The 21,068-nt window shown below is 48.7% G+C and overlaps 1 protein-coding gene across 2 annotated transcripts in view; it reads left to right on the top strand.

The window, feature by feature from the left end:
- CCDC174 (coiled-coil domain containing 174) overlaps positions 1 to 21,068 on the top strand; it is a 68,872-nt gene that overhangs the window by 38,398 nt on the left and 9,406 nt on the right. Inside the window, exons 5-9 of one of the 2 annotated variants that reach the window (XM_085897471.1) lie at positions 217 to 412; positions 14,873 to 14,971; positions 15,083 to 15,219; positions 17,885 to 17,979; positions 19,504 to 20,035. In XM_085897471.1, the coding sequence (XP_085753597.1) occupies positions 217 to 412; positions 14,873 to 14,971; positions 15,083 to 15,219; positions 17,885 to 17,979; positions 19,504 to 19,806 (830 nt within the window). In that variant the 3' untranslated portion in view covers positions 19,807 to 20,035. Of the gene's footprint in view, positions 1 to 216; positions 413 to 14,872; positions 14,972 to 15,082; positions 15,220 to 17,884; positions 17,980 to 19,503; positions 20,036 to 21,068 lie in introns of those variants that run through there. The other variant, XM_085897470.1, reaches the window with a different exon arrangement.

Here is a 21,068-nt window from a genome sequence, read left to right on the forward strand (position 1 = left end):
AATTTTTACGATCTTTTTAAAAATATCGGCCCGGCTGATGCAGATATCCTCAAAATGCTACATATTGGCCAATATATACGTTGACCACGAGACTACTGGTTGAATTTTTTTATCGAATACATTGTGATATTAAATGCTTTTTGACTTTTGCTTGTGATGCATAGTGGATGAGGTGAGTTGATGATGGTATTTTTCATGGATGTGTGCTGATTATAGACGAGGAAACGGAAGAGCGGTTTTTGGTGGACTTTGCTCAGAAAGTCATTGACAACCAGCGGGAGATGCGTGAACAAGGGTCCAAGGGTATGGCAGAAGAAAAGTCCAGCCATGTAATGGGGAAAATGGAAGAACAAGATGGAGAACTGGCTCAAGAAGAAGACCTTCCTCCACCTGCAAATCCTGAGGAAGAGTGGTAAGTATCGGTAGTGATTGTAATGTAGTTGCTATGAAAAAGTTTTTTGGACACATTTTATTTCGATATGAGTATTTGTACCAAGGGCAAGCAGGATGGCCTAGAGGTATGTATGCACTCGCACCTGTTGAGCTGGGTTCAAATCCGAACCCAGCTATAAACTCATCCTGAGGTTTCACATGTGGGTTGTTTTTAATCAATGTATGTGCCATCCCTCGGATGGATGTTAAGCTGGGTGTCCCATCTGTTATCATTAGTTGTTGGATATTAAAGATCCCACGATGTCCTTCACAAAGAGAGGAGAGTTATCACCAACATCCTGGCCAAATATATATATATATATATATATATATATATATATATATATATATATATATATATATATATATATATATATATATATATTGTTGCGAATTCGGGCCCGCCGGCGTGCGAACGGCCACGCAACTCGAATCGCGTCACGTCGCCCACGGGACGGACAATTCTGTCGTGACCCTCTCGGACCAACGCCGGGAGCTAGTCACGGGTGGGCCTTTCGACCTCACCACAATCGTGCTAATCAGCCACCCGCGCAGGGTTGTTCGCCAAACTCGACCTACCTAAGTACCCACGCGGATGGTAAACCGGACGATCGTACCTCGCCACAGGTCGACTCCGGACACGAGCCGCCTGGGCGGCCCGTTCCGTACTATCGGGATAACCGAGCGGTGTTATCGTCGACCTGGACGGTTCAGATTAATTACCGGGATGTTGCACCCACGACGAACCCCTTACGTTAAGGAGGATGGAGAGTCAATAGAGAAAAGATGAAGCGAAACGGGCACAGTTCAATAAGCAAGCATTTTATTTCCCGGCACACGGAAAGCACGTATATACAGCCATACAGAATCAAAAATCACATAAAGCAAATGTAAGAGTTAAAACCGACTACGCTCACACACGGCAACACTTATACAGTTTTACTTCACAGACGGCACCAACACACATTTACACAAAAGCAAAGGAAAGAAGCCACCCTCACAGACAAGGAGGCAGACAGGCCCGTAGGCCAAATGTGCGCGTGACCTGGAGGAGCGGCCAGGTCCGCGAGACAGGGGAGGTCTTACCCGCGTCCTCGTGACGCGTTGACGGCCAAGCCGCAAAATGTGGCCGCGCCGCTGTGCCCCGACTCCGTGCCCCTTGGCGGGTTTCGTTGGCACCACGTTTGGGGTGGGGTGGGAAAGGGGCCCCCTTTTGCACTATCTCAGCGCGGGGGAAAGGGGGAATTGTTGATGCCCTGGGAGAGGGGAGTGGCTGGCTGGCTTGGGTCCTGCGACGAGACGAGCGATCCCCCACACCGCAACCTCGTCGCCGACCGCCGTCCTTCTTGCCTCGGACCCGAGCTCCCTTGCTTGCAGTTCCACCGCACGCACTCGACTCAGCTCCGCCAACGCAACACTCCTTGTCCCCAAGAGCAACCTCTCGACAACACTCTCAAAGCAACTCCAAAACCCAACTCGCTCCAATTCGCCTTGCGCTCACCTTTTTATAGGCGGCAGGAGCAGCCAATATACAAATTTTAGGATCAGAACGCGAATGGAGGCGGGGCCATGCCGCCCCCCCCCCCCGGTCAGTCATTGGTCGGGAAAAAATGGGCGTGAACCTCTCCTGATCCTAAAATTTGCATATACAGACTTCACATACACACGCTTGGAGGCGGGGCCAAGCCACCCCGCGCTCGCCAATTGGACGGAGGAGAAGTGGGCGTGAAGCGTTTCTGATCCGAATTTTCCCCTCGGAAAGGCCGCCATTCGCGCTCGCGGCTCGGTGCATTCGGCACCAATCGCCGAACGGGCCCGAGACAGCCCGACGTTCAGTGTTCACAGGTGGTGCGGGAATGGCCGTGGAAGCGATGATGTGGGATGGATTCGTGAAGGTAAAGGCGAAGGTGGTGGAGGGTTGGCGTTGTAGTTGTTGTCTGCGGGTTGGAGCGTGGTTGTAGTTGGTGACGATGGCTGGCGTGGTGGTTAAGGTGGTTGTTGTGTGATGGGGGTTGAGACGTGGTTGGTTCAAAATAACGACAGAAAAGAAAAAATGGCTAACTCAAAGCGTCGCAGCCCGGATGGATCACATAAATTCCCTCTATACAACGGGTTTGGGCTAACTACACATGTAGCTATGAAAATATCTCACCTGATGGTCTTTTATGGTGTAATGCGAATTTCCACAGCCGTAGCAACAAATATATATGTATATATGTATACCTTGTCGAGGCTTGTATGAGAGCTAACACACAATGCACAGCAAGGGGGGCATGAGACAAGAGGGGTGGGAGTGGGAGGACAAAACGGTGAAGAACAGAGACATTAGGAAATCTGTGGAAGGGAGAGGGGTGGGAGTGGGGAACGTGGGGAATAAAAGATGGACATTACAGGAACTATCAGGAAGGAAGGCAGGGAATTTGAAAGAGGTGGGCTTGGCGTGGATTAACGGGGGAAGAAAAGATCAAGGATTTTGATGGGGGATGATGAGAGGTGGTGGTGAACAGATGTTTTGAAGGACTGGAGGGAGGAATGGGATTGAATAGAGTGAGGGAGTTTATTCCAAAGGTGGGGAAAAAGAGGAATGAGAGAGTGAAAGTGAGCAGCGATTCGTGATTTTGGTAGTTTTATCAGAAGGGGGTTGTTGGCGGACCTTGAGCGCCCTGCGGAAATGTGGTGGGGACAAATCGCAGAGAGAACGGGGGGGGGGGCAAGACTGGAGAGGAGACTGTAGAAGACAGAAAGACCACCGACCTGCCTGCGGTGAGAGAGTAAGAGGCCCAAGGACTCAGCCTCATCGTGGGAGATGTCAATGATCCGAAATGCCTTGGTTTCCACAGCGTTGAGCCGATAAAGGTGGGAGGCAGGAGCACCAGCCCAGAGGGGAGAGCAGTACTCCATCAGGCTGCGGACGAAAGCTTTTTAAGTGGTCAGGAGCTCAGGTGGGCCGAGGAAGGACTTTGCATGATGGAGGATTTCCAGTCGGCGACTGGCTTTGGAGGCGAGGTTTGAACTGTGGCTTTCCCAGGAAAGATCATGGCAGATCGTGAGACCCAGAAGCTTGAAAGAAAGGGCTTCTTCCAGAGGATTGTTGAGAAAGTGGATTGGGGGGGGGGGGTTGATGAGAAAGTGGATGACAGAGAATGATACATCAGAATCATAATTTGTACCAATGTGTACCCTGTGAATTTTGTAAACATGATGTGGTGATTTGAATATGGTAGGGTATATCATGTATATATTGTTGCGAATTCGCGCCCGCCGGCGTGCAATCGGCCGCTCGACTCGAATGCCGGCCGCCTCGCCCACCGGAACGGACAATTCAGTCGTGACCCTCTCGGAACAACGCTGGGAGCTAGTCATGGGTGGGGGTTTAACCTCACCACGATCGTGCCAATTGCCCACCCGCGCAGGACAGGGTTGTTCGCCAAATTCGATCTACCTAAGTAGCTGCGCGAATGGTCGACCGGGCGATCGTACCATGCCACAGGCCGACTCCGGACACGAACCGCTTAAGCGGTCCGTTCCGTGCTACAGTGATAACCGAGCGGTGTGATCATCGGCCTTGACGGTTCTGATTAATTACCGGGATGTTGCACCCACTACGAACCCTTTACGTGAAGTAGGATGGAAATTCAAACGAAGGAAAGGACGCAGCGAAACGGGGAACAAGTTCACAAAAGCACGTTTATTCACAAAGACCAGCACGGAAGGCACGTATTTACAGTCACAATACTCAAAATGCACATATAAAGCGAAAGAAGAGTTAAAACCGAATACGCGTACACACCGCAACACTTAAGCAGTTCTACTTGTCGGACAGGCGCCACAAACACACATACAAAACCCCGAAAAGAAAATGGTCACTTCCCTTTGGGCCGTCGAGTCCTCCTCCCATGACCGTCGGCGTGGTCGTGCCTGGCCCCGACTCCTCTCGCGGTCTGCGAGCTCTCTTCGCCATGGAACACTGAGCTCATGCCGCGCGTAGCTCGCGTTGTCCGCCCGACAGCTCGGACGGGGTTTTGGGGAAACGGACGGGGTTTGTTCGGCGCTATTCTCCGCGCTCTCGCACGGGTTCCCAGGGCTTGCGCGAGGATCAAAGGAGCAAGTCAGGAACAACAGCTCACGACTTGATCCAGAAGACCAACATGAAGACCCATCTCGACCAACCCTCGACCAAAACCAACCGAAGACCAACCAGACCACCAGCCAAGACGAAAAGGAAGAGGCGTAAGAGGAAGAGGCGCGAGAGCGCCCCGCCCGTGTCCGTCTTTTATAGTGCGGGGCTCCGCCCTTCGCCCCGCCCCGTTCTCAGCTCCACCTTCCTTCGAGAGGGTTCCCGAAAAGGGCGTTCCCTCACGCCCTCTCTCCACCCCGCCCCGTGCGTGTGCCGGGGGAGTCAGTTTTTGGCTCTGGGCCAGAGAAGTATTCCCCCAAAATGAGACTCCTCCTTCACATGACCTCTGACCTTTGACCTGCATCGCCCCTCCTCCACTCCAAAGCGCTGGGAAGTCAAACGGGAGAAACAGGCGGGGAAACCTGCGCATCCTCGCAGTTCCCTCCTTGGCGCCTTTGTTTGCCGTTCGGAAGCGGACGTAGTGGCGAAGATGTAGTAGCGTAGATGGTGAAGGTGGCGTGGTTGCAGTGTGGTTGGCGCTGTGATGGGGATGGTGTGGTTGTTGAGATGCTGTGTGTTTGAAATAAAAGATAGAAGAAGAAAAACGACTAACTCAAAGCGTCGCAGCCCGGATGGATCACATAAATTCCCTCTATACAAGGGGTTTGGGCTAACTACACATGTACCTTTGGAGATATCTCACCTGAGGGCCCTTTATGGTGTAATGCGAATTTCCACAGTCGTAACAATATATATATATATATATATATATATATATATATATATATATATATATATATATATATATATATATATATATGTGTATATATATATATATGTGTATATATATATATATATGTGTATATATATATATATATATATATATATATATATATATATATATATATATATATATATATATATATATATATATATATATATATATATATATATATATATATATATATATATATATATATATATATATATATATATATATATATATATATATATATATATATATATATATATATATGTATATATATATATATATATGTATATATATATATATATATGTATAATATATATATATATATATATATATATATATATATGTATAATATATATATATGTATATATATATATATATATATGTATATATATATATATATATATGTATATATATATATATATGTATAGATATATATATATATATATATAGATATATATATATATATATATATATATATATATTGTTGTGGTTGACGCAATTCGCAAACCACCATTCAGGTCCCTTAGGTGAGATATCTCTAAGTATATGTGTAGTTAGGCCCAAACCCGTTGTTTCGAGGGAATAAATGTCATTCAGTCGGGCTGCGACTCTTCAGGATAGCCGTTTTTCTTTTACTATCTTTATTTTGGACCAGCCGCCATTATTACCACCACCAACCACGTCTCAACAGCCATCACACAACAACCACCAACCACAACGCCGCTTCACAACAACAACCACCAACCACAACGCCGCTTCACAACAACAACCACCAACCACAACGCCGCTTCACAACAACGACCACCAACCACAACGCCGCTTCACAACAACAACCACCAACCACAACGCCGCTTCACCACAACCGCCACGACCTTTACCGTCACAACTCGCCACCATCGCATCCACACCATCTCGCGCCACTCGTGGGCACCGATACTGGACTCGTGCAGGGCGCGCACCGAGCAGCGTATTCAAAAACATCGCGGACTTTCCGCAGAAAACGGATCAAAAACGACTCACGCCCACTTTTGTTCCGTCCAATCGGCGAGCTGGGGCGAATTGGCCCCGCCTCCAGGGCGTTGGAGTGAGGACGCTATATGCAAATTCATAGATCAAAAAGCATTCACGCCCACTTTTCCTCAGTCCAATGGGGAGCCAGTTAGAGAGGTGAAGGGTCGGAGGCAAAGGGTCAAGGGTGAAAGAGCGAAGCCACGGGGCTTATATAAACGGCTGCGTTCGTCAGTCAGGGCAGTTCAGTAAACAGTTGTGCGGAGTTCAAGAGAGTCGTCGGTGGAGCTGGAAAGAAGTGGGAGAAGTCAAGAGTGAAGAGTTGGGACGAGCCAAGAGAGGAGACGGAGACGGAGAGGGCGAGTAGACGGAGCTGTGGAGAGGTGGCGGCGGTGAAGGCGGACGAGGGGGTGCTCGCGTCGGTGCCGGGAGCTGCAGAGGGAGAGGCCAGCAACACGACCGAGGTCGAGGAGGAGATGCTCGCCGCGGGACCTGAGACAGGGTGATATCCTCCTTCCCCCGAGCATCAGCAACCCCCTCCTGTTTCCCCCCGCGCTGAGATAGTGCGACAAAGGGGGCCCCTTTCCCACCCCCTACCAGACACTGTCCGCGAGGCCCGCGGAGTTGAAGCACCACCGCCACTTCGCGTCTCATCATCAGACGGGTAGGCCCGACCCGGTCTCGGCCTCAGGCCCGCCTCATCCTTGAGGGTGGTTCTTTTTCTTTTGTTTTGGGTACATGTGTTGTCGGCGCCGTCTGTGAAGTAAAATTGTATAAGTGTTGCCGTGTGCCCGGTAGTCGGTTAGATCTGCATTGTTGCATTTGCTTTTTGTGTAATATTGCATTGTCTTCTTCTTTTACATGTGCTTTTGGTGGAATTGTATATGTGTGCTTTCCGTTCATCGCGAAATAAATGTGCTTCATGTTGAACTGTTTTCCCGCTTCGCTTCGTCTTTTCTTTCATTGAATCTCCATCTTGCTTCACGTAAAGGGTTGGTCGTGGGCTAAAACGCCCGATAATTAATCGAACCGTCAAGGCCGACGAATAACACCGCTCGGTTATCCCGATAGTACGGAACGGGTCGCTTAAAGTGGCCCGTGTCCGAAGTCGACCTGCGGCGAGGTGCGATCGCCCGGTCTACCCTCCGTGTGGGTACTTAGGTAGGTCGAATTTGGCGAGCAACCCTATCCCAAGCGGGGGCCGATTGGCACGATCGTGGTGAGACCGAAAGGTCCACCCGTGACTAGTTCCCGGCGTTAGTCCGAGAGGGTCACGACTGGATTGTCCGTCCGGTGGGCGACGTGCCGCGATTCGAGTTATGTGGCCGTCCGCACGCCGGCGGGCGCGAATCGCAACACTGGTGTCAGGTCGTGCGATATAAACCCATCGCCCTCCTCGCGGCACTGGTATCGGAGAACGGGAAAACGGGCTCTCCTGTCTCCAATTAAATTCACGGGAATCGGTCCAGGGGTGAGAGGAGCGACCCCCGATTCCCTCCAAATTACGAGCGAGCTAAATTAACCCTTTAAGAAAAGCAAGATGGCGTCTCAAGGCGAACGGGAGCCGGGGTTATTAGAAATGGATGTAGAATGTGTAGAATCCATGGCTCAGGATGAAATCCCCGTGCAGGAAATGTTGATTGTACAGGAAAACGAACTCGCCCAACTGAACCCAGAGCCCAAAATGGGTGCGGCAGCGGCCGCGGTGTATGACACCTCCCCTCCCCCTCTCCACCAAACCCCCCCCCCCCGACCCTTGCCGAAACGGCTCACCCAAGCGCACCCGACATGGCCCAGCTATGCGCCATGCTGGCGGCAATGACAAACGAAATGAAAGGCATGAACAAACAAATAAACGAAAAGATGGATGCGAATACACAGCAAACGAACAAGCAAATAAACGGAATGGAAGCAAACATGAAGGAGGAAATGAAAGCTCCGGGGTGAGACGCAGAACATGGGCCGATGCCTGCAGGCGGGCATGAAGGACGTTAGCAGGGAGCTTAAAATGGCGACTCCACGTGTAGGAACGAACGAGCTGGGAGGGGGTGCAACGGCTGACAGGCCCGCGGTGGAGGCGGGTGAAAAAATAATTCGGGGGGCGTGTTGGGCGAGGGTCGTGACGATGACCGGAAGGGAAAAATTAAATGGGGAGACCAAAACGTGCGAGACGAGACAACAAAGGAAATAAAAATAGTAGAGACAAGGGAGGTAAAGGGTGAAGAGGTGACTGAGTTGGCAGAGACACGGGAGATGGGAATGATAGAGGGAAGACTGCACGATGAAGACGGGGTAAGTGACGCACACACACACACGGAGGTAGTGGAGGATAATGAGGGTGAGCTGGTGGACTGGGTAGGGACCCGGTGCGAGCAGCTGGATAGCCTCCTCCAGGAACGAGGGGAGGGAGTATGCCCCCTTGAGGCGAGTCACGACCAGGTGAGTTCGGTCGTGCTTTGCGAGGTCGAGGGGAGGAGTGCTGTGGACAGGTGCACGGAGAGCTTGGGGGGTATAGAGGCCCCGGAGACCCTTGTGGGGACACGAATCCCCAGTGTGGTTGTCCCTGTGTGTGTGGTGCAAGGTGTGAGTGCTTCCCCGTGTGTGGAAGCGACCCTGTGTGTGAGTGGTGTGGTGGCGATTGTGCCGGAGTACGTGCTTCCCAGCACGCCGTGTGTAAAAGGGGAACCGCAAGTGGAAGAGGCCGTGTGTGTGGATGAAACGGCCAGTATGGATGAAACACCGCGGTTGAGTGCCCCCACGTGTGTGAGTGAGGCACCGCGGGTGAGTGCCCCCGCGTGTGTGAGTGAGGCCGTGTGTGTGGATGAAACGGCCAGTGTGGATGAGGCACCGCGGGTGAGTGCCCCCGCGTGTGTGAGTGAGGCACGGTGTGTGGATGAGGAACCGCGGGTGAGTGCCCCCGCGTGTGTGAGTGAGGCACGGTGTATGAGTGAGGCACCGCGGATGAGTGCCCCCGCATGTGTGAGTGAGGAACGGTGTGTGGATGAGGAACCGCGGGTGAGTGCCCCCGCATGTGTGAGTGAGGCACGAGTGAGTGGAAGGCCGCGAGTGAGGGGAGCCACGTGTGCAAGGGTAATGGCATGCGTGAGTGAACGGCCGAGTGCAAGGGAGACCGTGTGTGTGAGAGAGCGCTATGTAAGGGAGATGTCGGTCGGCATGTGTGAACATGCAGCCGCGTCTCCCGGTGTGAGTTTAATGGTGTGGAGTGTGAGCGTTGTAACACGCAGGAGTGCGTGGGTCGAATGGCGACGACGGCGACATGTGAGGAAAGGAAGCCGAGTAGCGGCTGTAGTTGTTTCGGGGACCGTGCCGGGTTCACCCAGCAGTGAGCACGAGGTCCGTGCTGTGCAACGCACGAGGCCCCCACGTGCTCGCTTGCGAGAGTGAAGTCCCGGTCCGGAAACGCACGCGGTGGATTTGCCGATCCCGCGGACGGACAAAGTTTAGGCAGGATTTCGGATTTGGACCGGACGGGTTCTCCACGCGATCGTGTGTGTTAAGCTCCAACGGGCAAAGCACATGTGTTCGCGTGGGGAACCCCTCGAGACGTGGGGCTTGTGTTTTTTTTTTTTATGCGCACGGTGACGCCATGGCTGCACGTGGGGTTGGAATCCGGCAGGAGGGGTATCCCTGCCGGATGGTACCGTCCAAGGAGGGACGAGAAACACGTGCAGCTGCATGACGTAACGGTCAGGTGCAAAGTGCGCGAGCTGTGAGTTGCCGCGCTGGTGATGCGCATGGGAAAAAAAAAAAAAAAACAGCAAGCCTCACTTTCGGGTGCACAGGATTCCTGGGCAAGGGGTGGAAGACCCCCTTAACCTGGGCACAGGATGGAAACTAGTTAGGGGGAAAGGTTAGCTTAGTTAGACCGACTTCATGGGGCAGGGGTAAGTCCTCGTGGAGTCCGTGGAATGGATTAGTTAGAGGGATTGTTAGTCAGATTTAGGTTGGGAAATGAAAGTTATTTTTTTGATTTTGAGGACAGAGACAGACTTGTGAATGTGTAGAGGGGACGTAGTTTAGCTACGTAGTGTTAAAAGGAACGTGCTACTAGTTTAAGGGACGACGTGGGAGCACGAGTTAGTTAGGGGATGTAGTTAGAAGGATGGCAGAGTTCAGTGGTGTGTGTGTTGAAGAGTTGGTGAGTGAAGTGGAAGCATGTGCTTGGTGAGTGAGTGAGGCCAGCGGGTCTGTGTGAGTGGAGCGAATGGGGAATGCATGGTGCGATGAGTGATTGGGGGGAGGAGTGACTCCCACCCAAGGGACCCCGGGGTCAGTGTAGAGTGAGTTAGGGGGTTAGTCATATTTACAAAATGGAGGTCGTTTTGTTGTTGGTGGGAGTGTAGGCTCGAAATCCGTTTGGAGGGGTGCAGGAGCCCTGTTGACGGGTTGGGAGCGTGGCTGCGAAAGGTGAGTATCGCTGAGTGGGTACCCCGGGCACCAGGCTAGTCGGCCGCGGTAGGCCAAGGGCCCATGGGGGGCCGGGATAGCGTAGTGGGCACGGGTGCGCCTGCTTGGTGCGGGGGCGCCATTAGCCGCGTGGGCAGTGTTGTGGGCACGGGTGACCCTCGGAAAGGGGCCCGGGAAGCCAGCCTGCCACGTGTGCGTTTCAGGGGAGGTGCCATGGGGGGCACTCCCCGGTGTTAGGGAGCTGGTAGGCTCGGAGGCAGTGTAGTGCCCGGGGGTGCCATCGTCGGAGATTCGGCAGAGGGTCGTGCCTGCCAAAGGGAGCCACGTGTCCCAGCCATGAGACCGTGTGAGGGCACGGAGAGAAAATTGGGGGGCGAGGCCCGAAATTGTGAGGACACCAACACAGGCGACGGGAATCTGGGTTGTTAGAACCAATAGTTTAAGCGAGAGGCCCTTGTTGAAAGCCCCGGGGTAGTTTAACAGTTAAATGGTAAGGGTAGATTAGGAGATGTACCCCTCCGCACCATCCATCCCCTCGCTGTCGTTGTGGGCCGCTGGACCCACTTTGGTTATAGATCGCCGAACTCTGGGGAGGCCATTCTGAGGCTTGAGTTGGGCCTCGACACAGGACGCTAGCTCTCCCTTGTTCCCCTCCGGGAAGGGAACATAGGGGTTGGGAGTAGGCTAGGTGACAGGATAGGTTAGCCGAACAAGGACAGTACAGGGGGTTAGGGGACGATTTATAGTGGGGAAGTAAAAATAAAAACAACAAAAAAATAAGTTGGGGCTAAATTGGGTTTCACAAATTAAGGGAGTGGGTATGTACAATGACAGGCAAAGGCGATAGGTGGGAGGGAGACAGGTAGGTAGGTCCAAGCCCGCCTTCCGAGTGGCCAGCACCACCGCACTCCCTCCACCAACCTCCACTGAACGGCAAAGACTGGCCAGCTTCATCAGCTGGCTGCGTTGCTGCAAGGCAAAGGCCGGCCCACTTCATCGGCAGCTGTTGTTTTGCTGCAAGGCCTGTGTCGGCTGGATTGTCTGCAGCTGCTGTGCTGCAAGGCCTGTGTCGGCTGGATTGTCTGCAGCTGCTTTGCTGCAAGGCCTGTGTCGGCTGGATCGTCTGCAGCTGCTGTGCTGCAAGGCCTGTGCCGGCTGGATCGTCTGCAGCTGTTTTCTGCAAGGCCTGTGCCGGCCAGTTCATCTGCCGGCTGTGTTTGCCTGCAGCGGCCTTCTTCTGCAGGCTGTGTTTGCCTGCTGCCTTTGCCATGCCATGCCCACTGCCCCTGTTCACCAGCCCCGTTCAATTTTTGCTTTGCCCCCCCCCCCCTGTTCATTGCCATGTGCGCCAGGATCAAGGCAACAGTTTGCAAGCTGCAAGCACTGCCCTGTTGGCAGCTACAACACGGGCCTGCAGTGGCGGCCCGTGCACCGTGTTTGTGTCCATCCATCCATCCGTTGTGCTCATTGCGTGTGCCACTTGAGCTGGCACGGAGACTACGTTTGTGCAGCCCATGCACCGTTGTGGTTCACTGCGTTCAGTTCAAACCATTCATCCATCCATTCGTTGTGTTCATTGCGTGTGCCACTTGAGCTGGCACGGAGACTACGTTTGTGCAGCCCATGCACCGTTGTGGTTCACTGCGTTCAGTTCAAAAGGGAAGGCCTTGGACTGCGTGTGAGCAGCCGGCCACGTTCCCTGTCACCTGCATTGTTTGAGCCAGGGACTGCATTTGAGCAGCCTGGCTCCCTGCTAACTGCTTTCTTTTTGCAGAGTTCAGTGATCCTGGGCCATGGTTTAATGTAAAATTTGTAAGTTAAGGTAAGATGTACTGTAAATATGAGTGCGCCCCCGGCATGTTTGTCTTAGCGCCGGCAATTTTATTTAAGTCGTCCGTGTGAGTGAGTTTGTTTAGGTAGTTACTCAGCCCTCAGGTTATTTATTTTGGGGACACGAATACCATGAATGTCGCACTCAGGGATCCGTAGGTAAAATGTACTATGGGAAAACTACACATGATGGCACACGAAAATTTGACGACTCGGGACGAGTCTGTAAAAAGGGGAGGGGGTAGTGTTGTGGTTGACGAACTTCGCAAACCACCATTCAGGTCCCTTAGGTGAGATATCTCTGTAAGTATATGTGTAGTTAGGCCCAAACCCGTTGTTTCGAGGGAATAAATGTCATTCAGTCGGGCTGCGACTCTTCAGGATAGCCGTTTTTCTTTTACTATCTTTATTTTGGACCAGCCGCCATTATTACCACCACCAACCACGTCTCAACAGCCATCACACAACAACCACCAACCACAACGCCGCTTCACAACAACAACCACCAACAACAACCACCAACCACAATGCCGCTTCACAACAACGACCACCAACCACAACGCCGCTTCACAACAACAACCACCAACCACAACGCCGCTTCACCACAACCGCCACGACCTTTACCGTCACAACTCGCCACCATCGCATCCACACCATCTCGCGCCACTCGTGGGCACCGATACTGGACTCGTGCAGGGCGCGCACCGAGCAGCGTATTCAAAAACATCACGGACTTTCCGCAGAAAACGGATCAAAAACGACTCGCGCCCACTTTTGTTCCGTCCAATCGGCGAGCTGGGGCGAATTGGCCCCGCCTCCAGGGCGTTGGAGTGAGGACGCTATATGCAAATTCATGGATCAAAAAGCATTCACGCCCACTTTTCCTCGTTCCAATGGGGAGCCAGTTAGAGAGGTGAAGGGTCGGAGGCAAAGGGTTAAGGGTGAAAGAGCGAAGCCACGGGGCTTATATAAACGGCTGCGTTCGTCAGTCAGGGCAGTTCAGTAAACAGTTGTGCGGAGTTCAAGAGAGTCGTCGGTGGAGCTGGAAAGAAGTGGGAGAAGTCAAGAGTGAAGAGTTGGGACGAGCCAAGAGAGGAGACGGAGAGGGCGAGTAGACGGAGCTGTGGAGAGGTGGCGGCGGCGAAGGCGGACGAGGGGGTGCTCGCGTCGGTGCCGGGAGCTGCAGAGGGAGAGGCCAGCAACGCGACCGAGGTCGAGGAGGAGACGCTCGCCGCGGGACCCGAGACAGGGTGCTATCCTCCTTCCCCCGAGCATCAGCAACCCCCTCCTGTTTCCCCCCGCGCTGAGATAGTGCGACAAAGGGGGCCCCTTTCCCACCCCCTACCAGACACTGTCCGCGAGGCCCGCGGAGTTGAGGCACCACCGCCACTTCGCGTCTCATCATCAGACGGGTAGGCCCGACCCGGTCTCGGCCCCAGGCCCGCCTCATCCTTGAGGGTGGTTCTTTTTCTTTTGTTTTGGGTACATGTGTTGTCGGCGCCGTCTGTGAAGTAAAATTGTATAAGTGTTGCCGTGTGCCCGGTCGTCGGTTAGATCTGCATTGTTGCATTTGCTTTTTGTGTAATATTGCATTGTCTTCTTCTTTTACATGTGCTTTTGGTGGAATTGTATATGTGTGCTTTCCGTTCATCGCGAAATAAATGTGCTTCATGTTGAACTGTTTTCCCGCTTCGCTTCGTCTTTTCTTTCATTGAATCTCCATCTTGCTTCACGTAAAGGGTTGGTCGTGGGCTAAAACGCCCGATAATTAATCGAACCGTCGAGGCCGACGAATAACACCGCTCGGTTATCCCGATAGTACGGAACGGGTCGCTTAAAGTGGCCCGTGTCCGAAGTCGACCTGCGGCGAGGTGCGATCGCCCGGTCTACCCTCCGTGTGGGTACTTAGGTAGGTCGAATTTGGCGAGTAACCCTATCCCACGCGGGGCCGATTGGCACGATTGTGGTGAGACCGAAAGGTCCACCCGTGACTAGTTCCCGGCGTTAGTCCGAGAGGGTCATGACTGGATTGTCCGTCCGGTGGGCGACGTGCCGCGATTCGAGTTACGTGGCTGTCCGCACGCCAGCGGGCGCGAATCCGCAACAATATATATATATATATATATATATATATATATATATATATATATATATATATATATATGTATATATATATATATATATATATATATATATATATATATATATATATATATATATATATATATATAAAGCAGATGATGAATGTAGAGTTGTATTGTCATGAACACATGCTGTGTGTTCAGGGTGGACTACACGGACACGTTGGGGCGTGCTAGACGGTGTCTGCGCAAAGATCTTCCAGCGTTAATAGCCATGGATAGGGACTTGGTGGGAGCAAAGAGGTAAGATTGTTACTTCTGTGGATGACTCTTCCACTCACTTATTTTTTTATCTTGAATCTACACTAATTCATTTGTAAATCCTGCTAGCCTTTATGCCTTTTAAATCATCAGGGTCAAGTTGGAGGAGCGCACACTGCTGTCTGATGACATGAAAATTGAGGTTGCACGGGAGAAATGGGAAGAGGAGGAGCAAGAGTCGATGAAAAGACCGGTCGGACCTGTTCATTATGAACATCTTCGTGAAAATGGTGTGATTTATGAAACTCGCTGCACGTAGAGAATGTTGTTCAAAAATGATTAGCAAAATAATTGTACAGCCAGTCCCCAGTTTATGAACACCCAGCTTCCAAACATCCGTTTTTATTAATGTGATACTTTATAACCATGTTTCGGTCTTTTGAAAGTTTGATCCATCCATACGAATACTGCTTTATTGAACATACCGTGCTAAAGGCAGGAAATTGGGACCTCACGAGTTAATTACCCATTCACCCCATAATTCACACCTCACTTTCGATTTACTCTCATTTATTCTTAAAAAAAAAAGTACATTTAATAACGTTTTTATGTTAAAATAAATAAATAAAGGGGTTAATAGAGTTTTCGAACATACTATGCTGAGCGTGTGGGAAAACGAACAATGCATGTGCGGCACGCTGAGCAGTGGAACACAGGGATTCATTAATGTTTCCACCATACTGTATTGTATTGTACTGTATTTGTACATGTTGACCTCCCCCAACTGCCGCAGTTTTTTGTTGATTGCCCAAAAAAGAATTGGACATACACGTTGTGTTCAGTGTTGTGCTTCGGCAGTGCTCAGGGATTTCATGATTCTTTTTACATTTACTGTCCTGTATTTTCTTTTCAGGCTTTATGATTATTATTATAATTATAATCAATGTTATTATTGTATTTATTTATTGCATCAATTTGTTCATTTTTTTTAATTTAAAAAGCAGATTTAGTAATGTTTTTCTGTAAAAAAAGAAAAGGGTTTAATTTGTTTTCCAGAACCAATTAATTAATCACTTATTCCATGTATTTAAAGGGGATTTATTTTTCCGGTTTACCAATGTCCACCTTACGAACACATTTTCAATAACACCTTGTGTTCGTAAAGAAGGGACTGCCTGTATTATTATTTTTTTTGTGGCTAACCTTTTCACATCATCCTGCACTCTCTGGTCCTCACTAAAGAAAAAAAATATTCTGAAAAAATGTAATGTGATCTTTCTTGACTGTGTTGCATCAACATTAATTTTACCCAGCAGTGATTGTATTTGACCAATGTCTTCTTGCACATTCTATTTTACTTATCTACATATTCATCTATTTATTTTGGTAAAATTAATTTTGTTGGGGTCATGACTAAAATGCCTGTTCTTAAAATGTGGATATTTAATATGTGTACAATCGCAGAGGAAATACTTAAGTTATTTTTTGGTGCCAAATATTGGCAAAATTCCACAGTAGTATATAGTTTTGTTTTTGTCGTATCTCATTTAATTGTAGATGGAAGCAGAAATGTAAGTTCAGAGGTGAGCACACCGCAAAGGTTTTTCTATATGTACCAGTCAAAGGCAATGATGTGAAAGACAAAGTTCCACTTTCTGATTACAATCAGTTTGTGTTGTTTTCAGACCATCTATTTATTACATGTGCAAAGATCTTTTTAAATCCTCCTTTCCTTTTTACCCATGTAAGTCTCATCCATGTCCCTACCCATGCCCCTATCTACTCCCAACCCTCTTTACCTTTTCATCCCACTCCTTCCAAACTCTATTTTCATTCTCTCCTCTTATTAAAATTTTTTTCCCAATTAATCACGCCCCCCCCCACACCCAACCACCACCACTTCCTCCTCACATACATGAAAGTAGAACGGGCACTCATAGAGCGCATACCTTCGCCGCCACTACTTTTTTGTTCTTGGTATGAGTGTGGGGAACTGGTTTCACATGAATGGTCTTATGACACAAACCACATATCTATAATGTCATGCCCCCCGACTTTCGGGGGCTACGGACTAAACAACAATCAACTCACGTCGTTTTGGCGAGTCTTCACTCGCAAGCTCGGTGAATACAACGTTTCAACAAGAGAAGGTAATCTCGTTTGATGCTGGTTTCATGCAAATCGAATAAGAATTGACTGAGTTATGCCGAAAACCGCATATTTTTCAAGGGCGTGACCCCCCCCCCCGACATTTTCCCCCAACCGGTGACGTGTTATGACGTCATTGTGTCACAAGATTGGGCATTAAATTCTGAACATTTTGGTGCTGGGTTCATGTAAAGCAGACAAGAATTGACCGCGTTATGTCAAAAAACGCATATTTTTCAAGGTCGTGATCCCCCTGACCTTTGACCCCTAACCGGTAACAAGAGTATGGGCGTCATTGTGTCATATTGCATATCACAAGATGAGGCGTTGAATTCTGAACATTTTGGCGTTAGTTGCATGCAAATTGAATAAAAATTGACCGTGTTATCGTAAAAAGACGATTTTGACCTTTTTTTGACCTTGACCTTTGACCCGAACGATCCCAAAATCTAATCAAATGCTTCCTGGCTAATAACCAATCATCCCACCAAATTTCATGCAATTCGGTTTAATACTTTTTGAGTTATACGAATCACAAAATTACAAATAAATAAATAAATAAATAAATAAATAAATACACGCCGACCAAAACATAACCTTTCGCAGAATGCGAAGGTAATAAACATGCATGGGTCCTTCCCTGATGAAGGTATTTCTCTGCTGGAACACCAGTCCTGATTCCTTGTTTACAGTTGCAAATTTCAGGCAGTTGTGCCTTTGAGTGAAGAGGTAATAGAAATATTAACAGTAGAGGTTCTGTCATTCTGTCATTGCTGATGGACCTCTGTCATTGCTGTCTGTCTGCAGAAGTGCGAGAGTTGGGTGTGGGATATTTTGCCTTCTCCATGGATGAGGAAATGCGGAAAAAGCAGATGAAGCGTCTCAGTCTGCTACGAGAACAGGTTTGCCATTGCTGGGAAAGTTTGAAACAAAGTTGAAAGTTGGGCGATTAGTATGTACATTGTTATGGTTGTGGGGGTAGATGGAAGAATTTAATCGGCAATTTAGCATTGTATAGAGTTGCTTGTTCCGTGGATGAGTAGAAAGCATCTCGATGTAACTAAGTTAGGGAACCTGCGAGCTTAAGTGTTATGTGTCACCACACGAGGGGTGGTGTGGTGTTAATTAGCCTAGGGAGTGAAAATAAGTTCCCCAGTATGTGATTGCCCTCTGTGACTTTTTTTCCCCCCTATGTTTTATATTTCAAGATCGGCAATAAAGGTGTAGGAACACATCCCTAAAACCACAACAAACAGGCGGAAAGCCCCGTGTTCAAAGGTTGACAACAAGTGAAGCCACGCCCCCGAGGAATGATTGGTGGGCGTGACGTCAGAAGCTTGCCGAGCAGGAGAGGCCCGCCTTCCCGGCTTTTTGTGCAGTCTGGCCACGCCCGGAAACGGACCTGAAGAGAAAGAAGGAGCGCACAGGATAGGTTGAGGTGGCAGATCTCAAGAGAAAAAGGGAGCGCACAGGAGGCAGGTTGTGCAATGTGGAAGGCTTCTGACTATAGTACGAGAGATCGGCAGAGCGTACACACAAGGACAGTGTGAGGAACGCACGAGGCAGGTGGCGCTTTTGAAGAGGATTGGAGTTGGCTTGTGCACTCTTGGAAAGATGAAGGCTGGCACATTTTGAGAGGCATCTGACTCAGTCGGCTTGTGCATTTTTAGCCATGATCAGAGTGGAGGCACGAGGTTCAGTTGTGAGAAACAGACCAAGAGCCTGGTGTATGTCATAAGCCATTACACCGGGGCTTTGAGCCTTAATGTTGAGTGCCGCTCGTGGATTGCCTGGCGTACGTCTGCCCTGCTACAAGAGAGGTGACAGCGCCATTTGCGCACGATTGCACATGTGAATAAATGCGCCTCCATTCCAAGTTCCACAAGGATCAGCTCTGGGCCAAGCCCAAGCCAAGTAAAGCAATAGTTTGGAAGGAGGGTTTTTCTTTTTATTTTGTGTCCCCTTTGTCTGTATTTGAGTCTGTGTGTGAGGTCTTGACTGCAGGATTTATTTATTTCATATAATTATCATTTCCTTTTGAATTATTTGTCTTTGTAAATATTTGTTTTATTTTCATTAAATGTGTTCATTTTGAAGAAACTGTATTTGTGTAATTGTCGTGGGTTCAAGGATAAACCCCCTGTGCATCTGTTTCATTCCCCGTACTTCTCCGCCCATCCGCCATTGCCCTTCGCCATGCCCTTCGAGCACGTGTTAAAATCTCCGAGGATCAACGTGTCTGCCGCCTCTTAAGTGCCAGGGGCTAGCGGTGTTAACTGGCCGGCACCACAAGTTGGGCCGGGGGATTAACCTGGGCCGGCCACTCCCATGACAATATATGTGTATGTATATATACAGGGTGTCCCAAAAAAATGTACTCACATTTTGGCTCCTCATAACTCATTTAATTTTTCATTTATTTTCAGATCAAATTGACCCTCATAATGGCAGAAGTACGACTAGGTTTTGAAGAAAGAAAATTTATCATAAAGTGCTACTACTGGAAGCATGAAAACATCATGGAAGTGCAAAGACAATTTAGAAGACATTTTCACAAAGATCTACCAACGCGACGCACCATTGCTCGCATCCGAGATAAGTTTGAAACAGATGGAACTGTGCATGACGTCCATAAGGAGTGTTCAGGAAGACCACGGTCATCAACCACCCCCGCAAAGGAAAATCAATTGCTGGAAACCCTCCACCGATCCCCACGAAAATCTGTATGACAAATGGCTCGTGAGACAGGAATCCCAAAATCAAGCACCCATCGCATTTTGAAGCGAATTAATTGGAAAAGTTACATTCCAACATTAATCCATTGGTCCGCGTTATCGGCTGTGTTTGGAACGTGATGGTCCTCAGTTTGAACATTTGTAAACATGCATTTATCCATTTATACATTTAACCATTAATCTTGTTTCTAAGTAAAGTCAATAAACAACGCATTTATTATCATTTAAAGAGTGAGTACATTTTTTTGGGACAATATATATATATATATATATATATATATATATATATATATATTACCGACTTAAAATAATCACGATTATGCTAATTATCCTCATGCTTTTTTTTCAACTAATTATCCTCACGCTTTTTGAAAAAAAAAAAACGGTATATTGCAATCGGTTCTGTCTGTTTGTCCGTCATGCTATCTCCTCCGAAATGGCTGTGCAGAAATTCATCAAACTTGGTAGTTTTGATCACCACTTGGCACAAAGGTGCAAGAGCACAAACATTTTGGCCATGCCAAATGTGGTGGGGTCAAAATATAAGGTCAAATACCAAAAATTGCAATTATAGGCACATTTTTTTTTATACAAAACTTTGTATTTGTAAACAACATTGGGAGATGCATGAAACATGCAGCAATTTTTTGGGGATTTGACCTCTGGTTCAGCCCCAAGGGATTGGTACTTAGGAGTCCAAATTAAAAAAAAAAATTTTTCAACGAAAACTTTGATATTGTCATTCCTGGTGGAGCCTTTTTCCATCTTTCAGCTTTGCTTTTGGTGGGGATTGACGATGGCACACGATCAATTTCGCTCTAGTTGATTATTTCTCTGATTTTAAAGCGACGTGCAGTATTATATGTATAAGCAGCATTCAAAAAGTTATAGGAACTGAATAAAATAATCCATGACATGGCAGCTTTTTCTTTATCCTTCATCATTGTGTTGCTTGACTTTATTTGTCTCTCAGAGTTTACTCCCATAAAGATTTCTTTTTAGGATTGTTCATTCAACTTTTTGTTTTAGGATTTCTCGCAGTTGCTTCTATCACCTCGGTGAATCAATGATCATGCATCTATGGCTTCAAATTTCGAAATGCATAAAAATCATTGATTCACCAGTTCTGACCTATATCAGGGATTGATCCAGCTGTTTGAAGTCACAACCACAAACGCAGTCTGCGTAACATGGGTATTGTACACAGATGAGTTGGCGTGAAGGAGGAGCACAGCATTTGTCAACGTCCTTTGGTG

Source organism: Eptatretus burgeri, chromosome 10, assembly GCF_056783735.1.
Source record: "Eptatretus burgeri isolate ZD-2024b chromosome 10, Ebu_testis_v1, whole genome shotgun sequence".
In the NCBI taxonomy this organism is placed as follows: Eukaryota; Metazoa; Chordata; class Myxini; order Myxiniformes; family Myxinidae; genus Eptatretus; species Eptatretus burgeri.